The 16,651-nt window shown below is 41.5% G+C and overlaps 1 protein-coding gene across 1 annotated transcript in view; it reads left to right on the top strand.

Annotated features, from left to right (window-relative positions):
- Positions 1-16,651, top strand: part of LOC115175919 (BOLA class I histocompatibility antigen, alpha chain BL3-7) — a 35,224-nt gene that overhangs the window by 16,994 nt on the left and 1,579 nt on the right. The window contains exons 3-7 of the mRNA XM_029735566.1: positions 11,698-11,973; positions 12,183-12,482; positions 12,728-12,850; positions 13,175-13,192; positions 13,453-13,530. Coding sequence (XP_029591426.1) covers positions 11,698-11,973; positions 12,183-12,482; positions 12,728-12,850; positions 13,175-13,192; positions 13,453-13,502 — 767 coding nt within the window. The 3' untranslated portion in view covers positions 13,503-13,530. The remainder of the gene's footprint in view (positions 1-11,697; positions 11,974-12,182; positions 12,483-12,727; positions 12,851-13,174; positions 13,193-13,452; positions 13,531-16,651) is intronic.

Here is a 16,651-nt window from a genome sequence, read left to right as displayed (position 1 = left end):
ATTCACCTTTAGTCTTGTAAGAGACTAACAAGAGCATCTGTGAATTCTCCGGTGTATGAGTTTCAATTCTGTCAATTCAGAAATCTATATAACACTAATAATGAATGCTGTCCTAAATATGTAACAATGACTTCATGAATTGACTGAATTAAACAGAATTGACACGTGTGAAAGGAAAGGTACAGTAAGGGAGGTCAAAACAACAACCAGACAACTCCTCTCCTCTTCCTGTCAGCAGGTCGGCTAATTTGACTCCATCTCATTACATAGTATAACACCATAGATGGTGAGATGTATGTTAACCTCTCTGGGGTATGTGGGACGATTTCGTCCCACCTACGTAACAGCTACTGAAATTCCAGTGGCGCGATTTTTGAATCGTTAGAAATACTATTACTTCAATTTCTCAAACATATGACTATTTTACAGCTATTTAAAGACAAGAATCTCGTTAATCTAACCCCACTGTCCGATTTCAAAAAGGCTTTACAACGAAAGCAAAACATTACATTATGTCAGCAGAGTGCCCAGCCAGAAAAAATCAGACACCCATTTTTCAAGCTAGCATATCATGTCACATAAACCCAAACCACAGCTAAATGCAGCACTAACCTTTGATGATCTTCATCAGATGACACACCTAGGACATTGTGTTATACAATACATGCATGTCTGTTCAATCAAGTTCATATTTATATCAAAAAACAGCTTTTTGCATTAGCATGTGACGTTCAGAAAAAGCATAACCCCCGCAAACTTCCGGGGAATTTACTAACAGTTTGCTAAATTACTCACGATAAACGTTCACAAAAAGCATAAAAATTATTTTAAGAATTATAGATACATTACTCCTCTATGCACTCGATATGTCCGATTTTAAAATAGCTTTTCGGATGAAGCACATTTTGCAATAATCTAAGTACATAGCCCGGCATTACAGGGCTAGCTATTTAGATACCCACCCAGGTCAGCCTCCACCAAAATCACATTTCCTATAAGAAAAATGTTCTTACCTTGCTTGTTCTTCATCAGAATACACTGCCAGGACTTCTACTTCAATAACAAATGTTGGTTTGGTCCCAAATAATCCATCGTTATATCCAAACAGCGACGTTTTGTTCGTGAGTTCTAGACACTATCAGAATGCTTCTTCACGGTCCCGCGCATGGCGCATTGGCGTGTCAAAAATGTCTAAATATTCCATTACCGTACTTCGAAGCATGTCAACCGCTGTTTAAAACCAATTTTTATGCCAGTTATCTCGTAGATAAGTGATAATATTCCGACCGGGAGTATGCATTGAGCCTAAACAGCCGAATAAAATTTCTCCTCAGGAGCGACTCGTGCACGCGCCTCATTCAAAGGTCCTCTGAGTCGACACTTACAAAAGGTGATAATGTGTTTCAGCCTGAGACTCCCTCGTAAACCTTCAGTTATTTCCCGGGCTCTGAGAGCCTATCGGAGCCCTGGGAATTGTCACGTTACAGCTAAGATCCTTACTTTTCAATAAAAAGATGTAAGACGCACGACTCCTTGTCAGACAGGGTACTTCCTGCTTGAAACCTTGTCAGGTTTTTGCCTGCCATAGGAGTTCTGTTATACTCACAGACACCATTCAAACAGTTTTAGAAAATTCAGAGTGTTTTAGCTTCTGAGTTGGTGTAGGAGGCAGTTAAAAATGGGAACATATTTTTTCCAAAATTCTCAATACTGCCCCCTAGCCCAGACAGGTTAACTAAATACTGCTTGTATAGTGTATTAAATGGCATAAATATTGGAACAGTGCGGTAAAGTTGGTCATTCTTGCGGTTTACACATGGAATTTGTATTTCAGATCAAAAGATGAATATGACAGGCAAATATTTAGACAGCTAACTGTTGTTTTAGGATATTTTCGAACCCAGAAACAACAAGAGCATATTAATCCTATTAATCCTTTGATCTGAAATACCAATTAGCCTACATCAGTATACTGTAAAAATGACCTACTTCACTGTCTCAGTACTTATGACACTACCTGTGTTGTGGGGGAAAAACGTACCATTGAACTCGGCTTCGAAAAGCAGCTGATGAATTTGAACCTTGACTGCTGCCTTTCTTGGCTGAGGCAGCCTCTTCAGGGTAGGCATGGCAACGAGGGTCTCTTCATCCTCCTCTCTGTGAGCATCAGGTTGGGCTGCATCCCTCTCGACGGCTTGGAGGAGCTTCTGCTGAAATGAGTTGAGCGGCTCTGGGGGCTGGTACTGTACCTCTGATGACGCCTGGTGTGACGTTGTTCCTCTTCGTTTCCTCCCTGTTTCTCTCCTCGTTTGTCTCCACGGCCACATCCTGTTAAACAAGGTCCTCAGTGGTCATTTCCATGAGGGTCTTAATAATCACACCGGGTCCCAGATCCAGAGGTGCTTCCTCCATTTCAGCATCTTCCATGGCTGCACTGATGGAGGTCATACTTGTAGAGGTCGTAGAGGGTCTCACTGCACCGGTGGAGGTGGAGGTCATACTTGTAGATGACATATTGCTTGTAGAGGTCGTAGAGGGTCTCACTGCACCGGTGGAGGTGGAGGTCATACATGTAGATGACGTAGAGCAGGGGTGAACAATTAGAATTCAAAGAGGTCCCGTGACTTAACATTTTCTCCCCAAAAGGCCCAAACCATTAAAATGTCTAACGTGCACTATGATTTGGGGGCATATGTAGTTCTTGTAAATGTGTAGCTAATAAACAAAGTACTACATTTCAATAACATTTCAACAATATTTATTGCACATTTTCAATGCAGATACATTAAACATGAGGTAAAATAAATATGCAGCCTAATCATTAATAAGAGTAGGCCTATCACAAATGTTCTCCTTTCAAGCAAAACAAGACTGCATCTTCACACAACAAGACTGCACCTTCACACAACAAGACTGCACCTTCACACAACAAGACTGCACCTTCACACAACAAGACTGCACCTTCACACAACAAGACTGCACCTTCACACAACAAGACTGCATCTTCACACAAGACTGCATCTTCACACAAGACTGCACCTTTCACAACAAGACTGCATCTTCACACAACAAGACTGCACCTTCACAAAGAAATAACAAAAGTGCCTGTTTCTGAAAAAAGTGTTTTGATTTTTGAACAAATAAGAAACCAGAGGTTTAATATTTATCTTTCCTACTCTCTCCCACTTCACTTCTCCATCTCTCTTTAGTGAGAGAAATGGGCTGTTGCTTGCCCTGCCAGTCATTTGAACCTTGGCTGGAATGGAGTCTGTGTCATTCTCATGCACATATGTAGGTGCTCATTGGTGAGTCTAGAACGGTACTTATTGTTAATGATGTTCATAGTGGAGACAGAAGACTCACAACTGTATGTAGAGCCAAACATGGTCAAGGTGTGTAGTGCTGCTTTGGTTCGACCAGGGAACACAGTCTCAGACAGAGTCTGCAGCCAGAAAGGGTCATGATCAGTTAGTTTGTTCGACCAGGGAACACAGTCTCAGACACAGCCTGCAGCCAGAAAGGGTCATGATCAGTTAGTTGGTTAGACCAGGGAACACAGTCTCAGACACAGCCTGCAGCCAGAAAGGGTCATGATCAGTTAGTTGGTTAGACCAGGGAACACAGTCTCAGACACAGCCTGCAGCCAGAAAGTATCATGATCAGTTAGTTGGTTCGACCAGGGAACACAGTCTCAGACACAGCCTGCAGCCAGAAAGGGTCATGATCAGTTAGTTGGTTAGACCAGGGAACACAGTCTCAGACACAGTCTGCAGCCTGCAGCCAGAAAGGGTCATGATCAGTTAGTTGAAAGTGCTCTCTTAGTGCAACATTTGCTTGCAGATCAATCAGTTCCATCTGTAGAGATCCAGCATGTGCCCACTTGAAGGTCTGTGTCACCTCCTTTTGAAAATCACCTGACATCTGTGATGAGGAATGGATTCTCAATTAGAAGAAGAAAATCTAACATACACCAGAAGCTGGGCATTATCACTCACATCAGTAGATTCATCAACAGCATAATGCTCTGCATGGTTCACTCTGAATAGCTTCATCAAGCTGTGTTAATACGTTCTCTGTTAGTATTTCACTCTTGCTGTTGTTGTACGCGACATTTGGTGTTGACCCAAAATCCAAGCTATTTTTAGTGAACATTGGTTTGCACGTTGTTGGGCAGTGAATGCACGGGAGAGGACTCTGGTGGATCGATCATACTGGGCTTTGAGTTGGTTTGTTTTGCGTGCCCTCACCTCAGACTGCTGTGGATATGTTTCCTCAAAAGATCTGTGCTTTGTTTCGTAGTGGCGCTTCACGTTGGCACTTTTTATTAGAGTCACGGTCTCTGAACATGTTAGGCAGAATGGTTTGACACTCGCTGGGGAAGGATAAAGGCATAGTTATCTGTCCACTCCTCTTTGAAACCTCGATTTTCTGTATCGGCTTTCCTGACTTTTGCGCACGCCGTTAGTTTCTCCTCTCGCTTCCACTTTTGCTTCTCTCGCTGTCTCTCTCTCTGACAACATCAGTCTGCTAACATGCATGTTAAACATTCACTTTGATTGGCTGAGTTTCGTGAAGTGATTTAAATAACACACGTGATTGGACAACACACAGTAGTATGGGACGCTGTCTGGGACCTTCCCAGCTGCACTGAGCCAGCGCAGTACGTGTACATCAGTATTTCATTTAACAAATATTTATGAGAAATGTGTCGAGGTCCAGATAGAACCTTCACTCGGTCCGGACACGGGTCGGCCAATCGAGGTCTGCCAATTGTGCACCTCTGACGTAGAGGGTCTTGATGCACCGGTGGCGCCCGCACTTGTGGATGACGTAGAGTCTGGCTGTAAAATTGCCACTCGTTGCCTACTGTACACACAGACACACACACAGACACACGGTTATCTGACCAAATGATCAGGGGTATCTACTATCATTTCTATCACTATTTATCTCTCTCACTCACACACACACACACACACACTTTCTCACATACAGACTCACACTCTCACACAAACGGTTATTTGACCAAATTATCATGGTAGTAACTAGCATAATTTATATTACTATTTCTCTCACACACACAGACACACACTTAATTGGCTAGGTTAGTTAGCTAGCTAGCTGGCCACATGTAGAACAAGCTCACTACTAAACTGACCTGGCAATCCTATTGTGTGTTTATGTCCCTATAGCTGTCAGCAGTTGTGTCAAAAAGACACGGTTTTGAGGATACTGCGAAAATGATTCCTCCCTGTGTCTAACAATGGCATGCGACCATCTGCAACACGTGTGTAGATACCTGCAGTCAGTATAGTTGCCTAGCTGCGCAAAATGTTATGCTGCATTGATGCAATGATGCTGTCGGTGTGATCAAGGTGTTAACCCTCGCTTCCATCATACCAATCCACGCTGCCCTCTAATTATCTGTAGGCTATGTTTCAACTTGTCAATTTCAAATAATTTTCTAACAAGTTATATATATATATATATATATTATTCTTTCTTTTTTTTCATTAGAACAGACTCTGGTACACATTTAATATATTTACACTGTTCCAAATGGTCAGGAAAAATAATCATGTCTTCCACACATCTGACTTCTCCTTTCCCCACTGAGCAACCAGTAAACATTCCCCTGTTTTGAGTTTTTTCACAATTTTTCACGTCCTCCGCATCCATTTTGCTGTGTTACAATGTTTGGAGTTTGTTATAACAATTTATTGATGTGATTATGATAGGCTAAAGGTCAGGTGCTATTGGTCATGTGCATGCGACGCATATCTGTTTCTAGTAAGGAGAGCAAGGATTGAGAGAACAGGTAATGTTTTTCCTAAACAAATTAGGCATTTTGGTACCAACTTTTCGGTCAGAGAAACGAGTAAGAAACAAAATGGGCTGCAAATATGTTCCAGCTTCAGCACCATGGACAGCGTGATAAACACTTGCTGTGTTGTGGTGCCTGTTTGCTGCAGCAGGGAGGAGAGGAGACAACATGTGCCATTGAGAGATAATCTTCCTCATGTTAGTCTCTCCATCTCTCTCCTGTTGTTCCTGACTGAACAGAGGATCCTCTCTCACTTCCTCTGTTTATCAACATCCATTTGTTAGAATAACACTACTGTACTGTATACTATCCAGGCTGTATCACATCCGGCTGTGATTGGGAGTCCCATTAGGGCGGCACACAATTGGCCCAGCATCGTCCGGGTTTGGCTGGTGTAGTCCGTCATTGTAAATAAGAACTTGTTCTTAACTGACTTGCTTAGTTAAATAAAGGTTAAATTAAAATCTATTTAAAAAAATACTGAACACAATGTGTATCTTCAACACAGTAGATAGAACCAAGCCAACATCAGCTGGTGTAGAATAGATCCACACTCTCTGAGTCTCCTCCTCACCTCTCTGTCTCTGTGGTGAAGGTGTGACATCATCATCATCACTGTAGAGGTCTGAGCTGATCTGTTTTATTCCAGTCTGGTTGAACAACTAATACATGATGATAGAGATCCCACTGGCAGACTGAATCTGGAGAACAGATGAAGCCATTGATTTACTGTTTTAATGTGTGCGTGTGTGTGTGTGAATGCATGTGTGTGTGTGCATGTGTGAATGCATTTTGTGTGTGTGTGTGTGTTATCCACACTGCCCAGCTGTGTGCTGCCCCTCTGTCCCCCACAGTAGAGCTGTAGTCTCCTCAGTCTCTCTGAGTGTCTCTGATCTGATGGGACAGTAGAGAGAAGCAGAGGAGTAGAACATGATGATGATGATGATGATAGTGATGATGATGATGATGGTAGTGATGATGATGATGGTAGTGATGATGATGTTAGTGATGATGGTAGTGATAATGATAGTGATGATGATGTTAGTGATGATGATGGTAGTGATGATGGTGGGGATGATGATGGTAGTGATGTTGATGGTAGTGATGATGGTAGTGATGATGATGGTAGTGATGATGGTGGTAGTGATGATGGTAGTGATGGTGATGGTCGTGATTATGATGTTAGTGATGATGATGGTAGTGATTATGGTACTGATGATGATGGTAGTGATGATGATGTTAGTGTTGATGATAGTGATGATGTTGATGAGGATAGTGATAGTGATGATGATGGTAGTGATGTTAGTGATGATGATAGTGAAGATGATGAGGATAGTGATGATGATGGTAGTGATGTTAGTGATGATGATAGTGATGATGATGGTGATGAGGATAATGATAGTGATGGTGATGAGGATAGTGATGATGATGATGATGTTAGGGATGATGATGTGTCTTTGGTCTTCTCTGCTCTAATGGACCAAAGCTCCCAGTGACTCCCTGTGGGCTCTGCTGTTGGAGCTGATCAGGCTCTCAGGGGAACTCTCTACTAGGGCTGACCCCATTTAGTCGACTGGTCGATTGTTTGGTTGATAGGCTGGTGCACAAGCCACCTGTTTGATTGGCTCCTTTCTCAGTAGACTAATCCATTATGGCATGGCACAGTCCATCAAAGACATGCAACTGAAATTGTATATGTTTCTATTGTCTAAGAATAATAGTGCAACACTAATATTGTTTTATTTTATAACATGTGCTTTCTTCCGCGTTGGATAGCGGTCACTTTGCGCGGTTCTGAAAAATGCACGTCACATGCACGTGACCAATAGGACCTGACCTTTAGCCCATCATAAGAGTTGAGTGTTTAGGGAATGTTTATCCTAAACAAATGAAGGATTTCAGTAACAATTTTTCAGTCAGAGAAACAAGTAGAAACAAAATGGCTGTAATTATGTTGCAGCTTCAGCACCACGGACAGCGTGATAAACACTTGCTGTGTTGTGGTGCCTCTTTGCTGCAGCAGGGAGGAGAGGAGACAATGTGCGCCAGTCACAGGCCCTCACTGTCATTTATTTAACACAGCGTGGCCATCTGACTCCCTGTTGAGTCATTTATTTAACACAGCGTGGCCATCTGACTCCCTGTTGAGTCATTTATTTAACACAGCGTGGCCATCTGACTCCCTGTTGAGTCATTTATTTAACACAGCGTGGCCATCTGACTCCCTGTTGAGTCATTTATTTAACACAGCGTGGCCATCTGACTCCCTGTTGAGTCATTTATTTAACACAGCGTGGCCATCTGACTCCCTGTTGAGTCATTTATTTAACACAGCGTGGCCATCTGACTCCCTGTTGAGTCATTTATTTAACACAGCGTGGCCATCTGACTCCCTCTTGAGTCATTTATTTAACACAGCGTGGCCATCTGACTCCCTGTTGAGTCATTTATTTAACACAGCGTGGCCATCTGACTCCCTGTTGAGTCATTTATTTGTCTTAATTATTTCATCAAACAGTGTGTTTAAAGCGTCAAACTACTCTCGTTGACCAAGATTGTTTTTAGTGGGGGACAGCCCAACTCTCTAGACACTCACACACACACACACACACACACACACACCTGTCACCTTCAGGATCTGGGGATCACACACACAGCTCCAGTAGGCTCACATTATTGAGAGACAATCTTCCTCATGTTAGTCTCTCCATCTCTCTCCTGTTGTTCCTGACTGAACAGAGGATCCTCTCTCACTTCCTCTATCTCTGACATCATCACTAGAGGACAGTCTTCATTTATCAACAGTGTTTTATTCATTTACACACCTCACTGAACTACAGTCCTACATAACAACCATTTGTCAGAATAACACTAGTGTACTGAACACAATGTGTATCTTCAACACAGTAGATAGAACCAAGACAACATCAGCTGGTGTAGAATAGATCCACACTCTCTGAGTGAAGCAGAGGAGTAGAACATGCTGATGATAGTGATGATGATTGATGACGATGATGATAGTGATGTCTTTGGTCTTCTCTGCTCTAATGGACCGAAGCTCCCAGTGACTCCCTGTGGGCTCTGCTGCTGGAGCTGATCAGGACTAGGGCTGTGGCGGTCATGAAATTTTGTCAGACGGTGATTGTCAAGCACGTAACTGCCAGTCTCACGATAATTGACCGTTAATTAACATAAACACACTTAGCATCTCCTAGCTTCCACACATAGCCTACAAGCCACTGATGCAGACCTTTGGAACGTCTACATTTTAAAACATCTAATAAATCCATGTAATATAGCCTACACCTTCACAATAAATCCATTATTTATTTTAGACAGATGATATGAAGAAAAGGTAGTCTATTTCAGAAGAACAGAATAGCATACTCTGAGTTGTCCTTATGTTAGGTCCTGATCTGGCTATGCCAAATGGCTGTGGGCTACACTAGTTCATTTAGCAGACAAGATTTGCTTAGAATTCCGTGGCATTATTTGATATTATTTTGTAGTATGAAGAATACAATTGAACATAGCTGAATAAAATAGAAAGGATATGGCTCTGACATGGCTCTCTCAGAAAGCTCAATTCTCATTAGCCAATACCCGTCACGTGATCGGGTCTTTCTCACAGGCTACAAGTGAAGACAGACACATCGGGGACACAACTGCACGGCACGCGTCCTTATCCAATTCCAAGGTGCATATTGAAGATATTGGAAGAACTGTCATCATTTACATTTCTTCAGTCAACAAGATGAGTAGGCTTTCCGAACAGCAAAAGCACTAGCCTATGTCAATCTATTATCCCCCATATTACAAACGTCAACTTATTCTATTAAGTGCAAGAAATCAATATTCCGAACATAGTCTGGGACAGTTGTGGGATGCGATAGAAACCAAATTAATACAACCATTAGCATTAAAAAAAAAATGTTTAAGCAATGTGGCTGACTCAACAGATCAGAATGTTTAGCTTAAAATATTGATAAACTATTAGGCTATTTCTTCACATTACAAGCGCAGCAATGCGCACGGCAGCAGACTAAAAGCAAAATGCAATCAATTAGTTGGAAAACACCATTCTCAAAAGTGACCGCAAATGCAATTATGCATGTAATGCTTTTATTATAAAGGTGCATTTTTATGGTGAAAATTATCTTCCCCCAAAACTTGAAACTCACATGCTGCTTATGTATGCCAGTTAGGCTCTACACCCCTTGTAAAGCAGATTAATGTGCTTAATTTTAAGATATTATTTGACAACGTTAGTCGTGATACAAACCTTAGCAAAACATATAGGCCTATAGGCTAGGCTACATAAGGTGTGCAACTATGATTTGAAAAAGGTGCAAAACAAAGGCGCGCTATTTCTTGCCTTTCGCTGTGCATCATTCACAAGTGATAATATATAATTCACAAGTGATAGGCTGATATTGTCACCCATCAGACTATTCTTGGTGTCACAGCTGTTTGAATGATTGGACCAAAATGCAGCGTCGGTTTCGTTCCACATATTTATTAAACGTGAAACTGAATGCAATACACTTAAATACTTGAAAACGCAAAAACAACAAACCGTGACGCAGAGAAGAAAACACACTACTCAAAATATAATCACCCACAAAAACCAAGTGGGACAAACATCAACTTAAATATGGCCTCCAATTAGAGACAACGACAACTGGCTGCCTCTAATTGGAGGTCATGCCAAACAAAAACCAACCTAGAAATACAAAACTAGAAACTAAACATAGAAATACAAAAAAACAGACAAACACCCCCTGTCACGCCCTGACCTACTCTACCATAGAAAATAACAACTTACTAAGGTCAGGACGTGACACTTGGTTTAATCCTGTCTTTACATATACTAAATAATATATGTGTGACATTTGTATTGATTTAGAATGGACCATTATCATGCACCTGTATCAAAACAGGGGCAGCGGCAAATCTTTTATTTAATCTATGCACTTAAATAGTGAATGAAGGACGCTTTTCCCCATGGTTTATTTTCATGTCAGTCAGGTAGGCTATACTCCTGTTGTAAATATAAGCAATGTGCTTAATATTAGGAAAGTTGAGAAATAAATATAGTAGCCTAGCCTATAGAAAGCTGATGAGATCCTCTTTTTAATAGAGGCCACCACACTGTTTAATCTTGCCCAACATGAGCTCATGGGCTCTCATTAAGTGTTTGATTAGATTTTCGATTACATTTGCATTGGTCAGAGTGATTAGAGGGACAATAGAGTGCTGAGTACCAGGCAGTTAGCAAGTTTGATAGGCTACTAATGACCATCAGCAGCATCAGAGCTTGGAGAAGCCTAATTACCATGACTAAACGGTCACATGGGAATTTGACTGCCGGTGTGGCACACTCACCTGTCGCCCTCAGGATCTGGGGAACACACACCTGTCACCCTCAGGATCTGGGACACACACACACCTGTCACCCTCAGGATCTGGGGAACACACACACACACACCTGTCACCCTCAGGATCTGGGACACACACACACACAGGAAACATTTTGTTCCTCAAGGTAGCATTCATTAAGATAACTAGTATTGTGTTTGTGAGTAACATTTTTTAATTTTAGGTAGTCCTCAGGATCTGAGCACGGAAACCCCCTTTTCCCTTCAAAATGTACAAGTAAAATCAAAACATTGAGACAAACACAGACAGAGGCACATGGATCAGTTTCTTTATCATGTTAGGTTAGTGTGACCTGTAGTCATGTGACTCATCACAGATCTGAAACACTCGCTAAGAGAAGGGTCACCGGCAGGAAGGCAACCCCACATTACAGCCAGCTAGCTATTAGAGTGTATTACATTGTGAGCTCATACATGTCTGTTTGTTCCCTCTAGGAGTTCACGCCCTCCAGCGGATGTATGGCTGTGAGATGGATGATGACGGCGTCACTCGAGGATATTTCCAGTATGGTTATGATGGAGCAGATTTCCTCAGTCTGGACAAGAGCACTCGTACCTGGACTGCTGCCAACCAGAAAGCTGTCATCACCAAGCTTAAGTGGGATGCAACTGGAGATAACGCTAACATCTTCAAGAATTATCTAGAAAACACATGCATTGAGTGGCTTAAGAAGTATGTCAACTACGGCAAAGACACTTTGGAAAGGAAAGGTACAGTATAATCACTTTGAACTTCTTCCTTTTAGCTGAACACAACTTGGGTGGTGTTGACAAATATGAAACAAATCTCCCTTTAATCATAAGGGGTCCATTACATACATGGTTGTAGAACTATGATATAGAAAAGTATTTATGTATACTCAGTATTTATTAAAATGTTCACTTTATCTGTCTCTCTTTATCTCTATCTCTCTCTCCAGTCCCTCCATCAGTGTCTCTGCTCCAGAAGACCCCCTCCTCTCCAGTGACCTGCCACGCTACAGGTTTCTACCCCAGTGGAGTCATGGTGGTCTGGCAGAAAGACGGACAAGATCACCATGAAGATGTGGAGAATGGAGAGATTCTCCCCAACAATGATGGAACCTTCCAGAAAAGCGCTCACCTCAAAGTGACGCCTGAGGAGTGGAAGAACAACAAGTATCAGTGTGTTGTTCAGGTCACTGGTATCAAGGAGGACTTCATCAAGGTTCTGACTCAGTCTGAGATCCATCCCAACTGGGGTAAGACCTTGAGGGTTATGAGGGAGAGAGTTAAATATACACTATAGCCAACCCTCCTACTGAATGTACCCAATAATCCTCATTTAAGTTCACTCATCTGCTCTGTAAAGCTACCTTTCTGACTGCATGTTCTCATTGACCTCCTGACCTTTTATTGTCATTGAGGGATGCTGCTTAGAGTTAATTTTAGATGAAAATGAACTATCTATCACTGTAGTCTGAATGCTCTGTTCTGATGATTACAGGTGCAAATGACCCAAACACTGTTGGCTCCGCCCCCATCATTGGAGGGGTGGTAGCTCTCCTCCTCCTGGTCGTTGTTGTTGTTGTTGGGGTCGTCATGTGGAGGAAGAAGAAGAGCGAGAAAGGTGTGAGGAGAGAAATACCTCTTTCTATTGTCATATGTAGGATACACTGTCATCTTAGATATAATCAGCTGTGTTGTATTTAGTGGTTTAGAAGTAGTAGTCATAGTACTGGTTTACAGGTAATAGTGTTGTACAGTCTAGTTAGTGATGGTAGAAGTGTGTTTGATTTGATCTGATTCATGTAAATAGAGTCACGTTGTCACTCATGTTGTGTGATGTCTGCAGTAGGAATACATGACTCAGAATACTGTCAAACATGATGTTCTCTTGTAATATTCCACCAAACCAGAGTCAATAATAACATGATGTTTATCTCTGTTTCAGGCTTTGTTCCAGCCAGCAGTAAGTGGGGACCTTAATATTGTTCACTATTCTGAAAAGATCACGTTTTTTGTTTTGTGTTTGACTATCCATTTTAGAGTGTGGTTGTGTATTTTTTCCTTGTAGATTGTGATGATGGTTCTAACTTAGATGTGAATTGATGTAGCTACTTAATTAATATGGAAGGTTTTATTTATGCATTAGGAACTTGGTAATTAACCTGAACTCATTATCTTTCGAATCAATCTCTTTCTAACATTGGAGTTTTTTTTCTGTTTTAGCTTCCGACACTGACTCTGAGAACTCTGGGAAAGGTGCCCAGAAGATTTGAGAAACCTCTGCACTTCTGTAACATCAGAGTAAGTCACTTAAGATGTCTTCATATTAATGAGCGAACTGGAGATCCAACCACTACTACACTGGAACACACTGCTACTGTTTGGAATGTGTTTATGTGTGTAACCTCTCTCTTCTCATGTGTTTTAGGAAGGAATGGAAACATCCACTACTACACTGGAACACACTGCTACTGTTTGGAATGTGTTTATGTGTGTAACCTCTCTCTTCTCATGTGTTTTAGGAAGGAATGGAAACATCCACTACCACACTGGAACACACTGCTACTGTTTGGAATGTGTTTATGTGTAACCTCTCTCTTCTCATGTGTTTTAGGAAGGAATGGAAACAACCACTACTACACTGGAACACACTGCTACTGTTTGGAATGTGTTTATGTGTGTAACCTCTCTCTTCTCATGTGTTTTAGGAAGGAATGGAAACATCCACTACCACACTGGAACACACTGCTACTGTTTGGAATGTGTTTATGTGTGTAACCTCTCTCTTCTCATGTGTTTTAGGAAGGAATGGAAACATCCACTACTACACTGGAACACACTGCTACTGTTTGGAATGTGTTTATGTGTAACCTCTCTCTTCTCATGTGTTTTAGGAAGGAATGGAAACATCCACTACTACACTGGAACACACTGCTACTGTTTGGAAGGTGTTTATGTGTAACCTCTCTCTTCTCATGTGTTTTAGGAAGGAATGGAAACATCCACTACCACACTGGAACACACTGCTACTGTTTGGAATGTGTTTATGTGTGTAACCTCTCTCTTCTCATGTGTTTTAGGAAGGAATGGAAACATCCACTACCACACTGGAACACACTGCTACTGTTTGGAATGTGTTTATGTGTGTAACCTCTCTCTTCTCATGTGTTTTAGGAAGGAATGGAAACATCCACTACTACACTGGAACACACTGCTACTGTTTGGAATGTGTTTATGTGTGTAACCTCTCTCTTCTCATGTGTTTTAGGAAGGAATGGAAACATCCACTACTACACTGGAACACACTGCTACTGTTTGGAATGTGTTTATGTGTAACCTCTCTCTTCTCATGTGTTTTAGGAAGGAATGGAAACATCCACTACTACACTGGAACACACTGCTACTGTTTGGAATGTGTTTATGTGTGTAACCTCTCTCTTCTCATGTGTTTTAGGAAGGAATGGAAACATCCACTACTACACTGGAACTCACTGCTACTGTTTGGAATGTGTTTATGTGTGTAACCTCTCTCTTCTCATGTGTTTTAGGAAGGAATGGAAACATCCACTACTACACTGGAACACACTGCTACTGTTTGGAATGTGTTTATGTGTGTAACCTCTCTCTTCTCATGTGTTTTAGGAAGGAATGGAAACATCCACTACTACACTGGAACACACTGCTACTGTTTGGAATGTGTTTATGTGTGTAACCTCTCTCTTCTCATGTGTTTTAGGAAGGAATGGAAACATCCACTACCACACTGGAACACACTGCTACTGTTTGGAATGTGTTTATGTGTAACCTCTCTCTTCTCATGTGTTTTAGGAAGGAATGGGAACAACCACTACCACACTGGAACACACTGCTACTGTTTGGAATGTGTTTATGTGTGTAACCTCTCTCTTCTCATGTGTTTTAGGAAGGAATGGAAACAACCACTACTACACTGGAACACACTGCTACTGTTTGGAATGTGTTTATGTGTGTAACCTCTCTCTTCTCATGTGTTTTAGGAAGGAATGGAAACATCCACTACTACACTGGAACACACTGCTACTGTTTGGAATGTGTTTATGTGTGTAACCTCTCTCTTCTCATGTGTTTTAGGAAGGAATGGAAACATCCACTACTACACTGGAACACACTGCTACTGTTTGGAATGTGTTTATGTGTAACCTCTCTCTTCTCATGTGTTTTAGGAAGGAATGGAAACATCCACTACTACACTGGAACTCACTGCTACTGTTTGGAATGTGTTTATGTGTAACCTCTCTCTTCTCATGTGTTTTAGGAAGGAATGGAAACATCCACTACTACACTGGAACACACTGCTACTGTTTGGAATGTGTTTATGTGTAACCTCTCTCTTCTCATGTGTTTTAGGAAGGAATGGAAACATCCACTACTACACTGGAACACACTGCTACTGTTTGGAATGTGTTTATGTGTAACCTCTCTCTTCTCATGTGTTTTAGGAAGGAATGGAAACATCCACTACTACACTGGAACACACTGCTACTGTTTGGAATGTGTTTATGTGTGTAACCTCTCTCTTCTCATGTGTTTTAGGAAGGAATGGAAACATCCACTACCACACTGGAACACACTGCTACTGTTTGGAATGTGTTTATGTGTGTAACCTCTCTCTTCTCATGTGTTTTAGGAAGGAATGGAAACATCCACTACCACACTGGAACACACTGCTACTGTTTGGAATGTGTTTATGTGTGTAACCTCTCTCTTCTCATGTGTTTTAGGAAGGAATGGAAACATCCACTACTACACTGGAACACACTGCTACTGTTTGGAATGTGTTTATGTGTAACCTCTCTCTTCTCATGTGTTTTAGGAAGGAATGGAAACATCCACTACCACACTGGAACACACTGCTACTGTTTGGAATGTGTTTATGTGTAACCTCTCTCTTCTCATGTGTTTTAGGAAGGAATGGAAACATCCACTACTACACTGGAACACACTGCTACTGTTTGGAATGTGTTTATGTGTAACCTCTCTCTTCTCATGTGTTTTAGGAAGGAATGGAAACATCCACTACTACACTGGAACACACTGCTACTGTTTGGAATGTGTTTATGTGTGTAACCTCTCTCTTCTCATGTGTTTTAGGAAGGAATGGAAACATCCACTACCACACTGGAACACACTGCTACTGTTTGGAATGTGTTTATGTGTGTAACCTCTCTCTTCTCATGTGTTTTAGGAAGGAATGGAAACATCCACTACCACACTGGAACACACTGCTACTGTTTGGAATGTGTTTATGTGTGTAACCTCTCTCTTCTCATGTGTTTTAGGAAGGAATGGAAACATCCACTACTACACTGGAACACACTGCTACTGTTTGGAATGTGTTTATGTGTAACCTCTCTCTTCTCATGTGTTTTAGGAAGGAATGGAA

Source organism: Salmo trutta, chromosome 36 (assembly GCF_901001165.1).
Source record: "Salmo trutta chromosome 36, fSalTru1.1, whole genome shotgun sequence".
Lineage (NCBI taxonomy): Eukaryota > Metazoa > Chordata > Actinopteri > Salmoniformes > Salmonidae > Salmo > Salmo trutta.
The sequence above is the reverse complement of the archived record's forward strand: the minus strand, read 5'-3'. Positions and strand labels throughout refer to the sequence as shown.